This window comes from Ochotona princeps, chromosome 12, assembly GCF_030435755.1.
Source record: "Ochotona princeps isolate mOchPri1 chromosome 12, mOchPri1.hap1, whole genome shotgun sequence".
NCBI lineage: Eukaryota > Metazoa > Chordata > Mammalia > Lagomorpha > Ochotonidae > Ochotona > Ochotona princeps.
The window spans coordinates 25,886,302-25,905,777 of NC_080843.1; the positions used below are offsets into that span (position 1 = coordinate 25,886,302).

The window sequence follows — 19,476 nt, forward strand, 5'->3', positions numbered from 1 at the left end:
AAACATGAACACAAAAATCAACAGGGTCTGAACGACTATACATCTTAGAGTTAATAACTCATTAATGTTTCCACATGTATTGGATTTCACATACACTAACAGATCAGATGGTGATCTTTACTCTGGTTCATTGGCTTCTTTCGCCACCAAGATATTTTGCCTGTTTCTCTGGGCTTTGTTTTTAGGTTAGATTTTTTTTTTTTATTCCCAAGTAAAATTTTGAATTTTCAGCTGTTGAAATCCCTGGAAGGATAATTCAGTGCAGAGATCCATCCTGTGGTTTGCAGAATGTTTAACAGCATCACATTTTGGGGCCCGGCATGATAGCACAGTGGTTAAAGCCCTCACCTTGCATGTGCCAGGATCTCATATGGGTGCCATTCTAATCCTGGCAGCTCCACTTCCCATCCAGTTCCCTGCTTGTGGCCTGGGAGAGCCGTTAAGGACAGCCCAAAGCCTTGGGACCCTGCACCAGCGTGGGAGACCCAGAAGAGCTCCTGGCTTCAGATTAGCTCAGCTCCAGCCATTGCGACCACTTGGGGAGTGAACCATCGGACAGATGATCTTCCTCTCTGTCTCTCCTCCTCTCTGTATATCTGCCTTTCCAATAAAAATAAATAAATCTTACAAAAAAAAACAGCATCACATTTTGAGGTACTGCAGAGTTTAGAACTTTCTGAGGGAAGGAGGAAGGCATAACCCAACCTAAAGCAGTATGCCATAGAAGACCCAATCCTAGAATCTATAATTTCCCTGTAGCAGAAATCCTGTTCATTCCTTTTGCACAATTTTAATCATTTACATGTGCCAGTCACTACATTAGGTGTTATGGACACAAAACATAACAATAAAAAGAATCTGGCTCAGATTAGTCATCTTTTTTTCAGTAACTGTCAAAAACTAAGACTTCTGGCATAGTCTTTCTTCTTAAGAAACTTTTAGAGGTCAGTCTTGTCTGTTAGAATATCTTTAGCATTCTCTGAAGCCTTATAACAACCCCTTCCCAGAGCTCTGACTACACTTGAACTCAAGGCTCTGAGAAGTTGTGAGACAGCCATCATGACAAACAACTATCAAAAATTGTCAAATGGGAAATGAGGCTTATTCCAAAGCAACTGCACTTGGCACAATTCTGAAGAGATAATTACTCTCATACTCCTACATCCAAGTAAGAATTTTTAGTTTCCTGCATTTGGAAAGCCAATCCTACTTCATATACCAGAGACACATTCCACTTAGTTTCTCGAGATAAAGTCAAAAGTGCCTAGGATTTCTGATGCTTAAAATAGAAATACTTGGAGAGACCTTTTGAATTTAAAAACAAAATACATGTGTACGCTTATCTAATCATGCAATCAGAAAAATAGAATAAAACCTCCAGGAGCCAACAACAACAATCCAAGCATTCCAAACATGCAGAATGTTTTAAATCATGGGCCAATTTCATAGAAATACATATAATTAATGCAAGAAACATTTAAAAAATAAGTATTAAAACATCTTACAATCCCAAATATTTAAAAGGACAGAATATTTTCAATGATTCAGACTTCTGATTTTAATAAAATCGTTTTTATAGAGATTACTAAATTGAAATTCTACACCAGAAAATGTTAAAAACAAGATTTTTTAATTTCCCCTTAATTAACAAGTATCCTTTCTCTATATTAATAGAACAAGATGGCATACATATATGTGTATATTATATATAAATACATATGTACATATGTAATTATAAATAGAATACAACAGGCTTTTTAATTTCACTGTTATTTGAGAGGCTGCACAAGTACAGAGAAAGAGTCAGAAAGCTCTGTCCATTGGCTCACTCTCCCAGATGTCTGTAACAGCTGTGGCTGGGCGAGGCAGAAGGCAGGAGCAGGAATTCAAACCATGTCTCTGGGAAAAGGGTGGCAGGGACCTAAGTATTTGAGCCACAACCATTACCTCCCAGAGACTACACTAGCAGAGAGTTGGAGTCAGAAACCAAGTCAGCACTCAATGTGGGAAAAAGTCCTTACCTAGGCCAATCACCTGCCCCAAAAAGCTTCACTATTTGAATTTTAAACCAATTTTTAAAAAGTAATAATCCGTTCAGCTGCTTATCCATAATAAATGTAGCAGGGGAATAATCCTGAAGGGAGGGAGAAATTAGTATTTGAACCCAATTACTCAGGGAAATTTATATATACTTTACAGCTCAAAAGAAAACTTACAGGGGCCAGCACTGTGGTATAAAGAGTTAAGCTGTCTTCTATAATGTCAGCATCCTATATACTGGCATTCCATATTACAGTATTGGTTTAGGTTCCAGCTACTCGACTTGCTATCCAGCTTCCTGCTAGAACGCCTGAAAAAAACAGCAGATGAATGCCCAATACTTTGGTTCTGCCGCCCACACGGGAAACCAAACGATAAAGTTCTGGGCTCCTGGCTTCAGCCTGGCCTACCTTGCCTATTGTCATTTGGGGACTGAGTTAGCAGAAGCAAAACAAACCCTATTCTTTCTTTCTCAGTCTCTCTCCTCTTCATCCTATCCCTCTTACTCTGCCTTTCAAATAAATAAACCAGAAAAAAAAAAACATAAAAATGTTACATTTCTTTTCTAAGATACTTTACAACAATAAACACTTTGCAGGCAACTTATCCCAACAGTATAAGCTGTTCATGCTTCCTACAGAACCATACCTTTGTACTTCTATCTTTAATAATTCATGCCTATCATGTCTATAAATTATTGAACAGCTGAACAGAACGTTCCCAAATGAATCATAAGCAGTATTAATATTCCAAAGATATCAATTTGTCTTATATTCCAATTACTAGCTATTACAAACTTCAGGGTTTTGTAGTATGAATTTGTCAACAGACTCTTAGGAGTTCTACCAGGTTTTTAGGATTTCGAACTTTTTGAAAATCATCCAAGGCCAGGAAGTGATGTGGCAGGAAGTTGCCAACTACAGCACTGCTCATGTTCTGGCTGATCCACTTGAAATCCACCTCCCCACCAGTGGGTCCCTGCACCCATACAGGAGACCTGGAAGAAGCTCTTGGTCCACTGCAGCCATTCGGGGGGTAAACCAGCCAATAGAGGATCTCTCTCTGGCTCTTCTCTCTCTCTCTCTCTTGCTCTTTCCCTCCCACCCCCTCTTAGCAGCTCTTTTACAAATAAATCTTTAAAAATAAAATTATTTAGGCTTGTCACGGTGACCTAGTGGCTGTGGTCTTCGTTTTGCATGTTCTGGTGTTCCATGCAGGTGCTGGTCTGTGTCCCCACTGCTCCACTTCCCTTCCACCCCCCTGCTTGTGACCTGGGAGGGCAGTGGAGGATGGCCCAGGGCCCTGAGGCCTGCACCCATGTGGGAGACTCAGAAGAGGCTCCTGGCTCCTGGCTTCTGACCATCTCAGCTCTGGCCATTGCAGCTGTCCAGGGGAGTGGGCCAGTGGACAGAAGAGCTCTCTCCTCTCTATGGATCTCACTTTCCAATAAAAAGAAATCTTTTGATTTATGCTCAGTGAAATGAGTGAATCTCAAAAGAACAAATACCCTATGTTCTCTCCTAGATAAGGAAACCAGCATGGAAACAGTAACTTCAATAACTCAATCCACACTGCTTGTCTGTTTGTTTTGGCTGCATCCCATGTGTTTTGATGTTTTTTATTTCAGTTTTCTATATTCCAGATACTTTCTTTTCTCTTGTCTAATTCATTGCTGGCTCATGGATTACATGGTGGCACCATTATTCCCAAGAGAATCTGTGCTTCCTTTTTGTCACCCATGTGTTGGTTACTCAGTGGCGCATTTTTTTTTCATGGTGCTGTAATTTGTTGTTGTTGTTGAGGCTGTTGTTTACCTTATTTCATGGCTATTCAATTATGGAAATGTATAGCGATAGAGTACTGGGGTCTACCATATCCAGAAGTGGGGGTATAATGCAACATGCATCCCTGATTCGAGACAAATGATGGATTCCCAATTAAACTGCTGGACATGTGTAGACAATGGGATGCAGGACTGTCTGACATTGTCTGTACCAGCAATGTCGGGGTAAACTTAAATAAGAGACTGATGGAATTATGATTCCTTATGAAGGACTATACCACTGTAGTAAAATGGGGAAATTGTGTCGCGGGTTGGGAGTTTGGGGGGGGGAAATCCCAGTCTATATGAAATTGTACCACATAAATCAAAAATTCAAAATAACAAAGTATATAAAGAAATCTTTTTTAAAAATTAAAATCATTTATCATTTGTATTTAATTTTAAATGATTTCCAAAGGCATAATCTCATTATCAGTTTCTTCAGTGCGTTGAGCCTTCGGAGTAACTACAAAATAACAATACAGAGTATTTTCCATGCACAAAATCCTGAATTTAAAGCCAACAAAAACACAAAGAATCTCACAGTCACTTTACCGATGCTATTACTGCAGCCAAGAGGAATGCAGTGACTTGCTCAACATGGCAAAGGACGTTTGTAGAAAGCATATTACATAAATTCCAAGAGCTAGCAGGCCTTGAGTATTCTGCAAACACTTTAAAGATCCAAGTGCTGGGGGGAAAAAATCCATGTGCCGAGTGAAGGTAATACGTAAACATGAAACTGTGGACATAACCAGTAAACACTTGACAGTTTACAGAACTGCTGCCGTCAGCCAGCAAACAGTAAATGCAGGTCTGAGCTAGGGAGGAAGCCAGACCCTACACAGAGGGAAGCTATAATATGGAAGCCTTAAGGGCGCAAAAATCAAAGTAAGAAGGGAAAAAAATGTAAAATGTCCTGCAGATAAAGGCAAACAAAGGAAGAAACCAAAAGAAATAGGGAGAACATCACTAGAAAATACTTTCCTGCAGCAAAAGCTGCTAACCTACCTTCTAGAGTAACTGCAGATAACAGCAGCATCTATGGAAGGCCCACCTGTTTACATCTTCAAGAAAAAGAAACCTAGTTCCACAGTGAGAATACTCAAAATCTCCTCAAAGTATATTGAAATATACATCATCATGAGTTACAGCCATCCTAGTATGCCACAGACACCCATATGTACATCTCACTGCACCCCATTCATATTTATAATTGCATTTCTCCATGAAAAGGAAAACAAAAAAAATCCAGTTTTGAGGACAATTTATTACTTACCAAGCCTGCTATTGGTGTGGATAGCCTATTCACCTTCTTAATGATGCCAGGTTTAAGCTTATTGACCAAACTGAAAGCAAATAAAGAAATAGCATGCCATTATAAGAATGCTAATTCCTGTCTAGTGGCATTTTAACATTCTCAAAAATCACACGCCCCAATCCATCCCCGAATATGTTATTTAGAATCAAAAGTTCATTGCTAACAAGTCAGAATCAAAGAACAGGGTCCCACGGTGGTGACTGGGTCTGCAATGGGCCACACAGGCACACTTCTACTTGCAAAGCCATGTCCTTCAAAACAGTTTCACACATATTAAAGGAAGGTAATATTTGAATATATTCCCATAGCCAGTGGAAAGATCTCTTTAATCATAATTTACCTCTTAACAAAGAGTTTACTGATGCACTTCTCATCCCAAGAAAACCTTGTTTTCTAATAATAAATGTCACTGATCATTTTTCCTCTCAAACTTATCTTTAGAAAGATAGATTTACACCCATGTTATCTGGCCACATGGGTGCAGTGGAACTGACCAGTTCAACAAACACAGACTTATTGGGAATTCTTTAAAGTCCATCGCTGATTGCCTTGTCATCACAACAGAAAAACTGGGTGGAAATAAACACTGTATCAAAATTTCCCCCAATTCACCAACAAGTTATTTCAAAATCTAATTGACCAAGTTAATATGACAGCAAAGCTACCTAAGTTTCTATCTCCTAAAAACCTTAAAAAGAAAAATCTCAACTTTGACAACTGTAACTTACAGTACTTTATTGGTTCTAAGTTTAGACAATTCTTAATTCTTCCCTTTTTTTTTTTCTTGGTTATTCACTGATGTAGTACCAGGCAAGGGAGAAATTTACTATCAAAATACATTTCAATCAACAACAACTTGGTCAATCAATCATTAGTCATTTTCAAAGACAGTATCTTCAGCAGTGATTTTAATATTCAATAATTCATTTAAAAGAAAGTGATTTCCTTTTACTCTAACAGAACTCCAGGAAAGATTACAAATACAGAAGAAAAAATCAAACATTCCTAATTTACTGGTCTCTTCACAATGAGGAATGGGGAAAAAATTCCAAAGCTTGTGGAATGTCACTCTTTCAACATTCCAGGGATTTGTATATACACTTGAGTGAGCTAAGAACAAAAAAGACAAAAGTCACAATTTAATAACCTTCAGAATGTTGTCCAACTAGATTCAAAATTACAAAGCAGTGGCTAATGAAGATTTGGTCTGTAAAAAAAGAAGTTTTTCTGATTTTGTAGTTTTTCCAAAGAACATAAAAAAATTTAATATAGATAACAAAAGCATCCCCTTGACTAAGCATATCCTAGAATTGTTGGTCCATGCTGGCTGGTTTTTTATTTATGCATTAAAACTCAGGAAATAGGGATTTCTCGCTTCATGTTACATTCTTCTTTAACCACAAGTAGAGGAACCAGAAAAAAATTGCACAGGTCTAGAAGAAATGACAGTTTCAAATATTCCAAATATTTTAGTTGTTTCCATCAACCAGGTATTTCTGTAATTCAATTATTGTTAACAGTCTTGTAATGCATAAAACAAATGACTAAATAATTATGCAATAGGAACATAATTCCAGTATATCAAGATTCAAAAAATTATGTGTAGGGACTAGTGTTGTGGGCAGCAGGTTAAGCTACCACCTTCTATGCCAGCATCCTACAGAACCAATCTTTGTACTGCTTTCATTTATAATTCAGGCCTATCATGTCTGTAAATTATTGAATGGCTGAACAGAACGTTCCCAAATAAATCATAAGCAGTATTAATATTCCAAAGATACCAGTTTGTTTTATATTCCAATTATTGGCTATTATAAACTTTAGGGTTTTGTTGTATGAATTTGTTAACACTCTTAGGAGTTGTAACAGTTTTTTAGGATTTCGAACTTTCAAAAATCATTCGGGGCCAGGAAGTGATGTGGCAGGAAGTTGCCACCTACAACATCGCTCAAGTCCTTGTGCTTGTTCAAGAACCACTGGGATCCACCTACCTACCAAGATGCCTGAAAAGCAGCAAAAGATGTCCCAAGTATATGAGCCTCTGACACTCATGTGGGAGACCCAAATGGGATGCTAAGCTCCTGACTTCTGCGTGGCCCACCCCAACTACTGAGGTCATTCCAAGAAGTGAGCCAGTGAGTGGAAGACCTTTTCTTGTCTTTCCTTCTACCTCTACCTTTCAAGTACAAAAACAGATTTCTTAAAAATTATGTGCAGCTTGCCAGAGATATCCTTGGAATAATTTGTATTTTAAAATGTAATTTTCCACTCATACAAATCAGAGGACAACATGAGCTGGGGCAGCCAATGTCAGGAACTTCTGGCACCAGTTGTCTTTATTTGATGAAGAATATCATAAATTCCTGCCACACCTGCTTGAGTCACTTGGTGACTTTGGCCAAGTCATTCAGTTTACCTGTTTGTATCACTTATACAAAAGCATTACAGGATTAGTAATTACAAAGGCATTCTTTTAACATATAGTTTCTGGAACGAATAATAACACAGGCCATTCTTAACTAGCTTAGCCCAAAAAAGTAAGGGATAGAGTTTAAGGAAATAGCATAGAAAATGAGGACTCCCAATAACGACTCCTCCCTCATTAGAAGGTTTTACCAGAGCTATTATTTACAAGCAACACAGACACAATGGATTAACGTTCCTCACTCCTGAACCTTCTAGGACATGCGTAAACACGGAAATAGCCACAAGGAAAACATAACACTCTGGATAACACAAAAAACCACCCTTCAAGAAGGTGAGTCACCACACACAGACACTACCTGATTTTATTGTTACAATTGTCATCAGTTCAAAGCACCAGAACGTGGAAAAAACACACATAGATTTGGCAGCTAGTGAACATCTAACCAAATTATTGACTTGTCAATAATTTTCACATATAATTAAATGAAGAACTTTTTGTATACTGCTTCTAAGGAGAATAAGTAGTTTTGGTAAAAACTAAACTTCCCTGCAATTTAAGTATACCTAAAACAATAGGAACACACTTCTATGTCAAACAAAAAGCAAGAACCATCTATGGAAATACTCTTTAATAAACTTCTTTGCACAAGTGTTCAATTACACATGTATCTAAAGACCACACTAACTTCAGATGACTGTAGTCACAAATGAGGTTACACAATAATCTTCTATTGCCTCGTGGACATATGTCTAAAATCAACCAGGAGGTCATTTTTGTCACCCGTATGGTCCTACGCCTTTAACCCTGGGTTGAATCCTCTCACTACTCCTCCAAGCATTCCCTGAGGTCACAGCATAAAGCTGGTTATGTTTAGCACATCAGAGGTTTACTCTGTTACTATTAACAACACAACAGAAAGCAGCTGGTCACTGTAAACTTCCTTGGTGGAACCCCTATAAGATCTCTCTCTTCACCAGCCATTGTTTGCTACAATCTAAAAGTGAGCGTGTGTGTGTGTGTGTGTGCGCGCGCGCGTGTGTGTTGAAACTCAATGTTTCGACATTCAACTCTCCCAAAAGGATGGCAGTACAAGGTGAGGAGCCTTTGGGGAGGTGATCAGTTTATGAGAACTGAGTCTCTTAAACGCGACTAGTGCCCTCAGCCAAAGCTGCACTGCCCCTTCCTTCCATCACATGAAGTTTTAATGAAAAGACATCATGAAGGCACTGGGTCGTCATCACAACAAGAATCTGCCAACAACTTGACCCTAGATGTGTTGGCCTCTAGACCTCAGAAAAATACATTTCTACTGTGTACAAGTTACTTGGTATATGGGATTTTATTACTGCAGCCTGAATGAACTGACACATTCCACCAGACCCAAACACACTGTCCACCCGACCTAACGACATTGAGTTACACAGCAGATGCTGTGAACCTCATCACTGGTGAATGTGATCCAATCTTGAATACAACTAAGAGGTAATACTCAGAACATGGCACATAAAGATGAACATATTTTCTCCCTCGGCCATGGATGGTTTCAGTGAGAACTGGAATTTGAAGCTTTACCACTTGCTAGTCTCCAGACACTTGTCTTAAACACTAATCTTCATTTTTCCGTTTATACAAATACTCTTCAGCAGAGGTATACTTTTTGATTTCCTGTTTCAAAAATGACTTAAAAATTCACAAAATAAACTGACATCAGAGTTTAACAAAACAATGAATTAACATTTTAAGCTATGATTTATTAGCTGTTCACACATGTTACTTCTAACATCTTTCTGTCAACCACACTTTTCTTTAAAAGTTTCACTTATTTGTTTCACAGGCATTGTTACAAGAGGGGGAAGAGAGATCTCCACTCCAGATGGTTGCAATGGCCAGGGCTGGAAGAGGTCAGAGCTAGCAGTCAGGGCTTTACCCAAGTATCCCATGTGGGTGGCAGGAATCCAAGTCCTGGACAGCCTTCCGTTGGTTTCCCAGGTGCATTAGCAGGGAGCTGAATCAGAACTGAGTAGTAGGAACTAGAACAGGAGTGCATGTAAGAAGCCCGCCTTGCAGGTGACAGCTCAAACTGAGCCACATGAGCTCCACACTTTCTAACATATATAGCCCTACACATCACTAAACATTTGCTATTACTAATGGAATTTCTGAAAAGATACAAAGTTGTTATACTTTTCTGACAAACTGAAGCAAGGATTTTTGTTGCATTCTCTGTAAGGCATTAATACACTTGACTTCTTCTTGACAACATAAATTCTGCTCATTAAACATTTGCATGCATAACAGACAGCCCTGTGCTGGATGAAACTGCAGCTAGTTCAGATCAAGACGCATCTCTCAGAACTTGACAAGGCGCCTGGACCGTAGCAAGTGCTCCGGAAATATTTAACATTCTGGCAACTTTTAATCCAGAACTTTTTTGTGAGTGATCTAAAATCTGTTTCTTCACAAGAATGAAATAAGGACATTTTTGCCTTACTTTCTAGCAAATACTAGAAATGACTTTGTTTACATCATCAGCACTCCCCTGGTAGTATTTTTTTGCTTGTGTGTTTGTTTCCAGGCAAGACAAACCTATATTCTCTCAATTGTGAAGTGGATCGGATCAATGGAGTCAAGTTTCAGATACACTCACTTGCACTGGTTATCTTACATAAACGTTTTATAAAGATTTTAAATTAATGGCTTCTATCTAAATGTCTAGGTGTAATATTTTAAAATAAAACCACACTTGATTAGCCATCAACCACTTTTCCATAGGTAACACCTTTGGCATATGTAATTTAGATCTTAAAAGTTTAAAAGCAGTCAGTATAAATATTCATGATCACTTTGCCATTTTCAAAAATTGGTAACACAATTAATGTCTACTTTCTAGAGTTCCTAAGGTAGTAATTTCTGAAGAACCCCCCATAACATGAAAATGTATGGAATGGTATGACGTCAACACAAATGTAATTTATGCTACACTTTGTTACAATGAAACTTTTTTATATAGCGTCACTATTATGATTGAAGCCCCTTAAACTGAATCAAGTGAAGCTTATATGGTCAGATTCCTTGTATCCTGAGGAATTTAATAGGTTATAAGACCAACAGATTTCACTGAGTAGCAGGAAATTTACTAACAGCCATGAACACAGAAGGACGCTGTAGACATAGCTCTGACTCTCCATGACCTGTAACTCAACATAATCACAGGCTAAACTGTGAAACAACAAGCTCATAAAACTCCTGTTATATCATCTAAGAAAAAATCCATATAACGTCTTAAATACAACACCTAAGGCATCATCCATGAAAGAACGAACTGGTAAACAGGATGTCATTAAAATCCAAGTTTTCAGGGTCAGCAGTGTAGTGTAACAGGTAAAGCTGCCACAACCAATACCAGAATCCCATACAGGTACCTGTTCATGTTCTGGGTATTCCACTTCCAACCCAGTTCCCTGTTAATGTTCTGAGAAAAATAGTGGGAGATGACAGGAATGTGTGGGCCCCTGCCATTCACAGGCAAGGCCCATACAGAGCTCCTGGCTTCATCTGAGGAGTGAACCAGCAGAGAGAAGATCTCTCTCTCTCTCTCTCTCTCTCTCTCTCTCTCTCTTCCTGAGCAATCTGATAGATTCTTTCAAAAACGTCAACATTTTTCATTCATCAAAGATATTATCAAGAAACTAAAAAGACTACAGACTGAGAGAACATATTTACAAAACACCAGATTAAAGATCTGTTATCTACATTATCAGAAGCACTTTTAGAACTCAGCAATAAGAAATAATTTGATTTACAAATGGACCATACATCTTAACAGCTACCGAAGCAGAGATACGTGAACAGCAAATAGCCACACATGTTATCAGGGAAACACATGCAAGTATGTATGCAAGCAACCCGTCTTCTTCCTCCTTGGGAAAATCCAACATTAACAATTCCAAGGAAAAAAGTTCTCCATCTAAAAAAGAAGCTTGACATGGAGTCCCACATCAAATTCCAAGGACCTCAGATGTGCCTGGACTTCCCTAACTCCAGCAAAATGGGCTCACAGCAAGAAGGACCAGTCAGTTTTTTATTTTGTCCCATGGCTTTCAACAATTACCTGAGTATTCCATAGTACACAGTGTTCATAAAATAGTTTTTGCTTCTACTGAACATATCTTTGAGAAGATATGATACTTTCAGGCAGATGGTACAGGAATTATGTGGTGCACACAGACAGATGCAGCACCTCTGGAATCAACAGTTAAACACCTTATTCCACACTTTCCAAGCTGTAAGCAAAAGGAAAGAGCCGGTGATCCTGTGAGAAGAATCCTCTCCATCCTGTGGGCCAGTATTCACAAAAGCTCAACTTGTGACACACAACTGCTGGGGAAAGAGGGAAGACTTGGAATCATGCCAGGGTTGTGATAAACTAGCCAGGGCACATCCTTCAGACTAGCTTCAGCCAGATCTTCTTACTTCTTAGAAGGATCACAAAATGCTTCTATTTGAGTTTTTCCAAGAATACTGTCACATGAGGAATAGCTGGAAAAGGACCAGCTGGTCCTATCAGTTGAGGAGGCCACAACCAACTTTGATGAGAGCAGAAAAGCCATGCAGCCAGCAGTCACAGCAGGCCGTCCTCCCAAACACTAGGAAACAGGGCAGAGGTATGGATGAAAATCATTTTTAAAATGTAGTGATCTGGGCTCGGTGCAGTGGCATAGCAGCTCAAGTCTTCACCCTGAACATGCTGGGTTCCCATATGGGCACCGGTTCTAAACACAGCACCGCTGCTTCCCATTCAGCTCCCTGCTTGTGGCTTGGGAAAAGAGTAGAGGATGGCCCAAAGCCTTGGGACCCTGCACCGTGTAGGAGACCTGAAACAAGTTCCAGGCTCCTGGCTTTGGATGAGCTCAGCTCCGGCCGTTGTGGTCACTTGGGGAGTGAACATTCAGACGGAGGATCTTCCTCTGTCTCTACTCCTCTCTGTTTATCTGACTTCGCAATAAAAAATAAAAAATAAAAAAACCTTTTTTTTAAAAAAGGCAATAAAATCTTTTCTACTAATCAGAAAATCTTCCAACATAGAATTTTGTTCCCATTTCCTGCTTAGTAAATCAGAGATTCTGTGTGCATAAAGAATGACCCTAACACTTTGACGGGGGAAGGGGGTACACATCCCCCCTCACCTCACTAGAACCCACAGTAAATTAAACACTGATTAATAGGAAGACCTTAACTTCTGCAGTCATGCCTGGAAGAAAAGGATAGGTATGCACATAACCACCCTCACCCCTCAGATGCGGATCTTCACTGAAACCATAGCACCGTCTGTATCCCATTTAGACCCTCGGAAAGGCCAGCATACTGCCAGCCAAGTGCAAGCTATAATAAGCTCCTCCAGCTCCGGACTTAGGTATTTCAGAATGCCAGTTCAAAAAAAAGTACTCCTGAAAGATTAAAAGGCTGCGACACACCAGATGAAATATTGAGAAAAGTCTCTCCTGGTGACAAAAACAAAGTCTCTCCTGGTGGCTGGAGATTTCTTAATAGTTAAGAAGCAGACGCAGTGTCTCCTAAGAACGAGGGCTCCAACAGTAAGCAAAGGAGAAGACAGCCTTTTCCTGTTAAAAAAAAAACAGTCTTCTACTTTTAAAATAGCGTAATTATGCTTTCATTTAAACCTGAGAGATCTAAGGAGTAAAGTATTCTGCCAGAGAGACTGCTTCCCACTGTAACCATTACTGTGAACACCATGGCCTCTGACGCAAGGCCTCGGAGCAGCTGCCTCTGCCTTCCTCCTATGCAAGTCAGCTGGAGGCCGTCACCAGCAATGGTGCCTGATTAATCATTTCACAGACCAGGCAGAGACGCTTTCCTCAGTTACACATTTATGAAGAACATTAATGACCTTTTTTATTATTTTTTTTGCCACACTGCATCTTTTAAATTAATGTGTCTTCATTAACCATTGGCCATAAACAATGTAACTCACAATTGAGAGAAACAATTTTTAACACAAGTATTATGAAGTACTTCAACACCCTATAATAAACTACATTGCTAACTACTTTGGCCTTAACAATCACTTAGGCTACTTTGGTGAAACATTCATTTTAAGAGTACAGAGTATTAAACAGATCAATTCAACTTACATAGCAGTATACCCCATCACATCATATTATTCTAATTAAGAAACAACCCAAGAATGAGCTTTTGGAGACTTGTGAATGAAAGTGTTTTTTTCAAAACTATATATATGTGTGTGTGTATGTTTATGTATATATATATAATATATAAAAACATATTTCCAATATTTGCTGTCACCATGGAGATAGAATGTATATCCTTCAGTTCAGTATAAATCTTGAACATTGTTTCAAATAATTCAGATCCCAGACTAACACTTAAATTTCATTTTAAATTAAAAGTCAGTTGTCACTATTAAACAAGCTTAATGACCAATTTATGGAGTCTATGTTCCAAAAAGGTGTGATCACTAAAATATTATTATCACCGAAACTTTATTACCCACAAAGTGACTTCTTTTAAAACATCATCTATTTCAATCACATGACCTTACATCTCTAAAATGAACCCCCTACTTTATAGGCACTCTTTACACACACCTCTAAATGCCTCTCCTGACTTGTGGGACTTATAATTGACAAAGTTATTTTGCTTCAAACTGCTAAATACTCCATATGAGAACTAAGCTATTTTACAAGTCGCATCTCTTTCTCTTTTCAAAAAATATTTGAAAGGCAGAGTTGCACAAATACAGGGAGAGCTAGAAAGTTCTTCCATCTCCTGATTCACTCCCTAAATGGCTGCAACAGTCAGCAGTGGGCTGAGCTGAAATCGGAGCCAGGAGCGTCTTTCAGGTCTCCTATACAGACGGAAAAGGACTTACCACTTTGCCCAATGTTCCTCTGCTTTCCCAGGTGCACTACGCTAACTGGAAGTGGAGCAGCCAAGACTCAAACCAACACTCAGAGTAGCTGAACTTACTGTCACACTGTGCTAGTCCCCACACCTCTAACAAACATCTGTTGCCCCTCAATCTTTGGAACACATTAAAACTATAGAGTATTCTAAATAAAATGAGTAATTTCCCAACAGAATCAACTAGACTGATCATGTGGCCTATTTAAATTACTTGAAATGCTATTTTGCAGGTATTGTGAATGTGACAAATTGGAAGAGGACAGAAAACTTACTTTGATATTTGTGGCTCTTCTTTATAGTAAATAAAACCTTATGAAACTGACATATCTATAGGTCTCAAATGGTTCAATAGCAGCTTTTCCCAAATCAATTAAACTCAAAAACAAAGAACTTTGAACTCTTGCCATCAGAGCTAAGAAACAGAATTCTACCAGCCTGGCCATCTTCCCAGCAACAACTTTTATTCAAGCAAAATTTGACCATTTATTAAAAACACTTTTTTGTAATGTATGACTGAATTCAGAAACATTTGTAAATCAGAACAGATGCATTGGTCTCCAGAGATGAGCAAGTAAAGCTCAAAGGTTAAGGCACTTGCTCAAATGTACAAATAGTAAGTCATTCATTCAAATCTCCAGAAATAAGGGAGCAGTGAGTCCAACCTAGGCTTCTTGATTCCAGATCTTTGCTACAAAGAACAAGCTTCAAAAGAGGTACCAGAACATTCAGTCATTGCCAAGGCTTACATGTGGAGAATTACATAAATTCCTATGTAATAAGTGTCTGAGTTGAAATAATTGTTTAAAATGTAGATGGATGCAAGTACATTCTCATAATTCATTTGCTTATTCCTGCGAGCTTTACCATCACCCACAACTGCATCATTTTACCCCATGGGCCTGCCTGCCTTTTCCCCAGAAAGGTCATACACTTACTGCATTCAACAATGCAGTCATTGTGGAACAAACATAATACTAAACCTACAAGTCTGTTCATACATCTTCAGTCATAGCACTGGGCTTTTTCACTTATGGAAATGAAGACCTGGGATACGATTCTTGGTAAGATTAATTGGATGATTCATGACTCAAATTGATTCAATTGATTTTGGTAACAGTGACTCCACACAGAGCTATGAAAACAAATGTGCCACTTCAACCATTACAAGCTTTTGATGAAGAAGTTTTATGTTAGTTTCTAACCCAGAGAATTCCAGAGGCAAGAATACTCAGTATAAAGGGTAAGTGGTGAAATGTAATAACCCTTCTTCAACAATTCTCCCCTGTCAGCACTTAAAGCAATAACAGAATCTTTCTTGTTAAATAATTAAAATATATATTTCACCAACACTATCTTTAGATTCAGAGACAGACAACCTTCCTACCGTCTCATCCTAAGGGAGTATCAATTTGCCAGGATCCGCTCTCATCTTGGGGGAGATGGGAAGTGAAGACCTCTACACACAAGCTGAGCTTTAAAAGTATTTTCTAAATGTTTTGAATACTTACTCACACAACAGAACACCATTTTCTAGAGAGGCTCGGAAATCCTTTCTTTCAAAATTCTTCTCTGTTACTGCCTAGAAAAAAAAATAGGGGAGTTAATTTTCTCTTCACAAAGGATTAAATAATAAACATCTAATGTAAATTTCGCAAGTATCACCAAAAGTTGATCCCATATTACAGAACATTATATACAGACCTGTGCTATGAAGAGATTTACTATTTTAGCATGAATAACACAGGGAAAAATATGCAATGAATATTTTCTGTAATGTAATAAAGAAGCCAACTAAATCCAAAATGCATTTTCTATTTTTAGAAATGTGGTGATCTGTGCCTAGCGCAGTGGCCTCACAGCTAAAGTCCTCACCTTGAACGCGTCAGGATCCCATATGGGTGCTGGTTCTAATCCGGGCAACCTTTCTTCCCATCCAGCTCCCTGCTTGTGGCCTGGGAAAGCAGTCGAGGACGACCCAATACCTTGGGACCCTGCACCTGTGTGGGAGACCCGGAGACTCGGAAGAGCTCCTAGCTCCTGGCTTAGGATCGGTGCAGCTCGGGCCATGCCAGTCGCTTAGGGAGTGAATCATTGGATGAAAGATCTTTGTCTCTCCTCCTCTCTCTCTCTCTCTCTATATATATATATATATATCTGGCTTTGCAATAAAAATAAATTTTTCTAAAACAGATATACGGGAATCATAATCTTAAAAATGTGGTGATCTATTCTAAGAATAAATAAAAACAGTTTAATAAGTAAAATTGTATTATCAACTATACACACACACACCCTTGATTTCAATTCTATCTTTAAATTGCTCAAGGTTCAAACCAAGCAAAATAACAAAGGTTATGACTCTCCTTCAGTTTATTCACTAAATGGTCCTGATTTGTGTAGAGATTTTTTTTTTATTGCAGCATCTTGGAGAGAATATCAATGAAATCTATGAGAGGTAAAAGGTAGAGGCAAAATGGTAAATACCATAAAAGAAATTTGCAACTTGAAGCTGTTACCGACCACCTGCAGTTACTATAATCAATAATGTCAACAAAACCTCTAGGAAAATATCTAGATTATGTTTCCAGAGGATTGGAATGCTTGGAAAATGAAAATAAATTCCACAAGCGAAGCAATAGCAGAGCAAATGGAAGCCATGGTGTGTGGTGGGGGAAGGTATGGGTGGAGGTATAGAGAGGTGTCAGGGGAGGGAAGACACCACTCCTGGAAGAACTCCTGCAACTGGAACTAAAAACAGGGAAACAAAGCCAGAAGCAACAGCAATAACACTAGATGCCACAGAGACATCCCAATATCGAATAGAAACAAGTTTCTGGAATCATAAATTGGAAAGTGACAATGCTGACATCCCAGACCAGCTACAGAGATTCCAGCCATCCCAGTCCTGCTACCCACACTTAGCGCAGCTCACTTTACAACTCCTCTACCACCCCAATGTGTCTTCACTCTGCATCTCTCCACAATGCCTCGCGCTGCTATAGCTAGAACTAAGATCGAGCACCTGACATCAGAAAGCTGCTTTAAGAATTCAAGACAGTTTCTCCTGATTTCGTTCTGTAAGTATGGACAAAGCCTGGGCCAGAGGGTAACATGTCAAAAGCAGGGAAAAGTAGAAAATCCCTTTTCTATAGGCAGCATGACTCAACACAGAAAGGATATACTGCTGCATGAATTAAACATGTGAACACTACCCAGATACTGGAAGAGATTAAAAAAAGAAAAAGGCAAGTGGCCCTTCCTTCAAGGAGCTGACTGCTGTATCAACAAAATGTTTGAAAACTGCATGTGACCTTTATAAGGTGTATAGAACCCGGTTGTATAGAAACTAAAATTGAAATGTCAATGAAGGCGGCACAGGATGTTGTTAAGAACTTGCATTTTTTTTCTCTTTTCTGTTTTTTCTTTCTTTCTTCTTCTTTTAACATACTGGCTACTCAATACCATGTCAATTAATTCCATAACGTTATAAATGGTGGCTGATGTTATGTTGGGGCTTTTAATTGACCGGGATGATACTCTGCCGGCTCTACCTTCAGAACAGAGATTGTCTCCCCAAGAAGCCGTTGAACTTACCTGGACAATAAGATACTGGACTCTATGCTTGGTATATGCTTGCAATGAAAGAGTCGACTGAACTTGAACTGTGGTAATGCAACAAGGTGGAGGAATCCACCATGGGGGGAGGGTTTGGGGAGGGGTAGAGAGAATCCCAGTGCCTATGAAACTGTCACATAATGCAATGTAATTAATAAAAAAAAAAAAAAGCTACATGTGCCTTGGTGTTTGGCCTAAGTGCTAAAACCCACATACCTTACCAAGAGTCCCTGTGCTAAATGCTTAGCTCCAGCCATTCATTATAGCTTCCAGCAAATGTCGACTCTGGGACGGAATTAGGAAGGCCCCAGGGACTCGTTCCCTGCCACCCATGTACACTCTATGAATTTAGCTCTTGGCCCACAGGTTTGGCCATAACCAGCAGCCAGTACAAACAGCTGGGAAGTAAGCCAGCAGACTGAAGGACTTTCTCTCTAGCCTCTATCTCACTAATTAAAAAATAAATAAAATTAAAAGCCTGATAAAAGCTCTAAATGGAATGTTAACATTTGTTGAAGGGGAAGTTTAATAACCTGTGCAACACAAACTCTTTCCAATTTGCCCCAAGTGGCCCGGAGGGCTCAGGTCCCCCGCCACGATTCCAGCCTAGCACAGCCAAGCTTACCACCACGTACGTATGTACATGGGGTGAGCAGCGCTTGGGCGGCTTCCTGATTTGCCGGGGTCCTGGTTTGATGGCCCTCTTTTGGGAGTGGGGGGGTTGTCCCGGGACTCTGAGAAGCGGATCTGGAACGCCTCAGCGCTCCATGCGGCTGGAGTGGGAGAGGAGCTAGGAGGATCCAGGCGGGGCCTGAGCGGCTCAACCCCCAGGCAGCCATGTGGCCCGGAGGGCTCAGGGTCCCCCGCCATGATTCCAGCCTAGCACAGCCAAGCTTACCACCATGTACGTAGGTACATGGGGTGAGCAGCTCTCGGACGGCCAGTGCGCCGTTTGGCGCCAGGCTGTGCCTGCTGGCCGCCCGGCCAGGAAGTTCTGGAATTTGGTTTCTTTGATATTCTGCATGAGTCACTCCATGCTGAACCCACAGTGCTCTGAGAATGTGTATTAGTCCTTAAGATTCTCAATGGCAGTTAATCTTCCTCTGAAGAACCTGTAGTCACTTTATAGTGCAGATTGCCAATACCAGTTCATTCAAAAGGCAAAATTCCGGGCTTGTCCAACAGGATACCGCATTACCTGATAGGGATCAGCAGAGGGGTCACAGAAGGCAGGACTATGACATTGACTGGCATTCGAGAACCATACTCGGGGCTAGAATGTGTCAGGTATGCATGGACCAATCC

The 19,476-nt window shown here is 39.6% G+C and overlaps 1 protein-coding gene across 15 annotated transcripts in view; it reads right to left on the minus strand.

Annotated features, from left to right (window-relative positions):
• LMO7 (LIM domain 7) overlaps positions 1–19,476 on the minus strand; it is a 200,532-nt gene that overhangs the window by 108,180 nt on the left and 72,876 nt on the right. For all 15 annotated transcript variants that reach the window (XM_058670633.1, XM_058670637.1, XM_058670634.1 and 12 more), the window contains exons 2-3: positions 16,065–16,135; positions 5,142–5,211 (exon numbers count right to left, since the gene is read on the minus strand). In XM_058670633.1, coding sequence (XP_058526616.1) covers positions 5,142–5,211; positions 16,065–16,135 — 141 coding nt within the window. The remainder of the gene's footprint in view (positions 1–5,141; positions 5,212–16,064; positions 16,136–19,476) is intronic.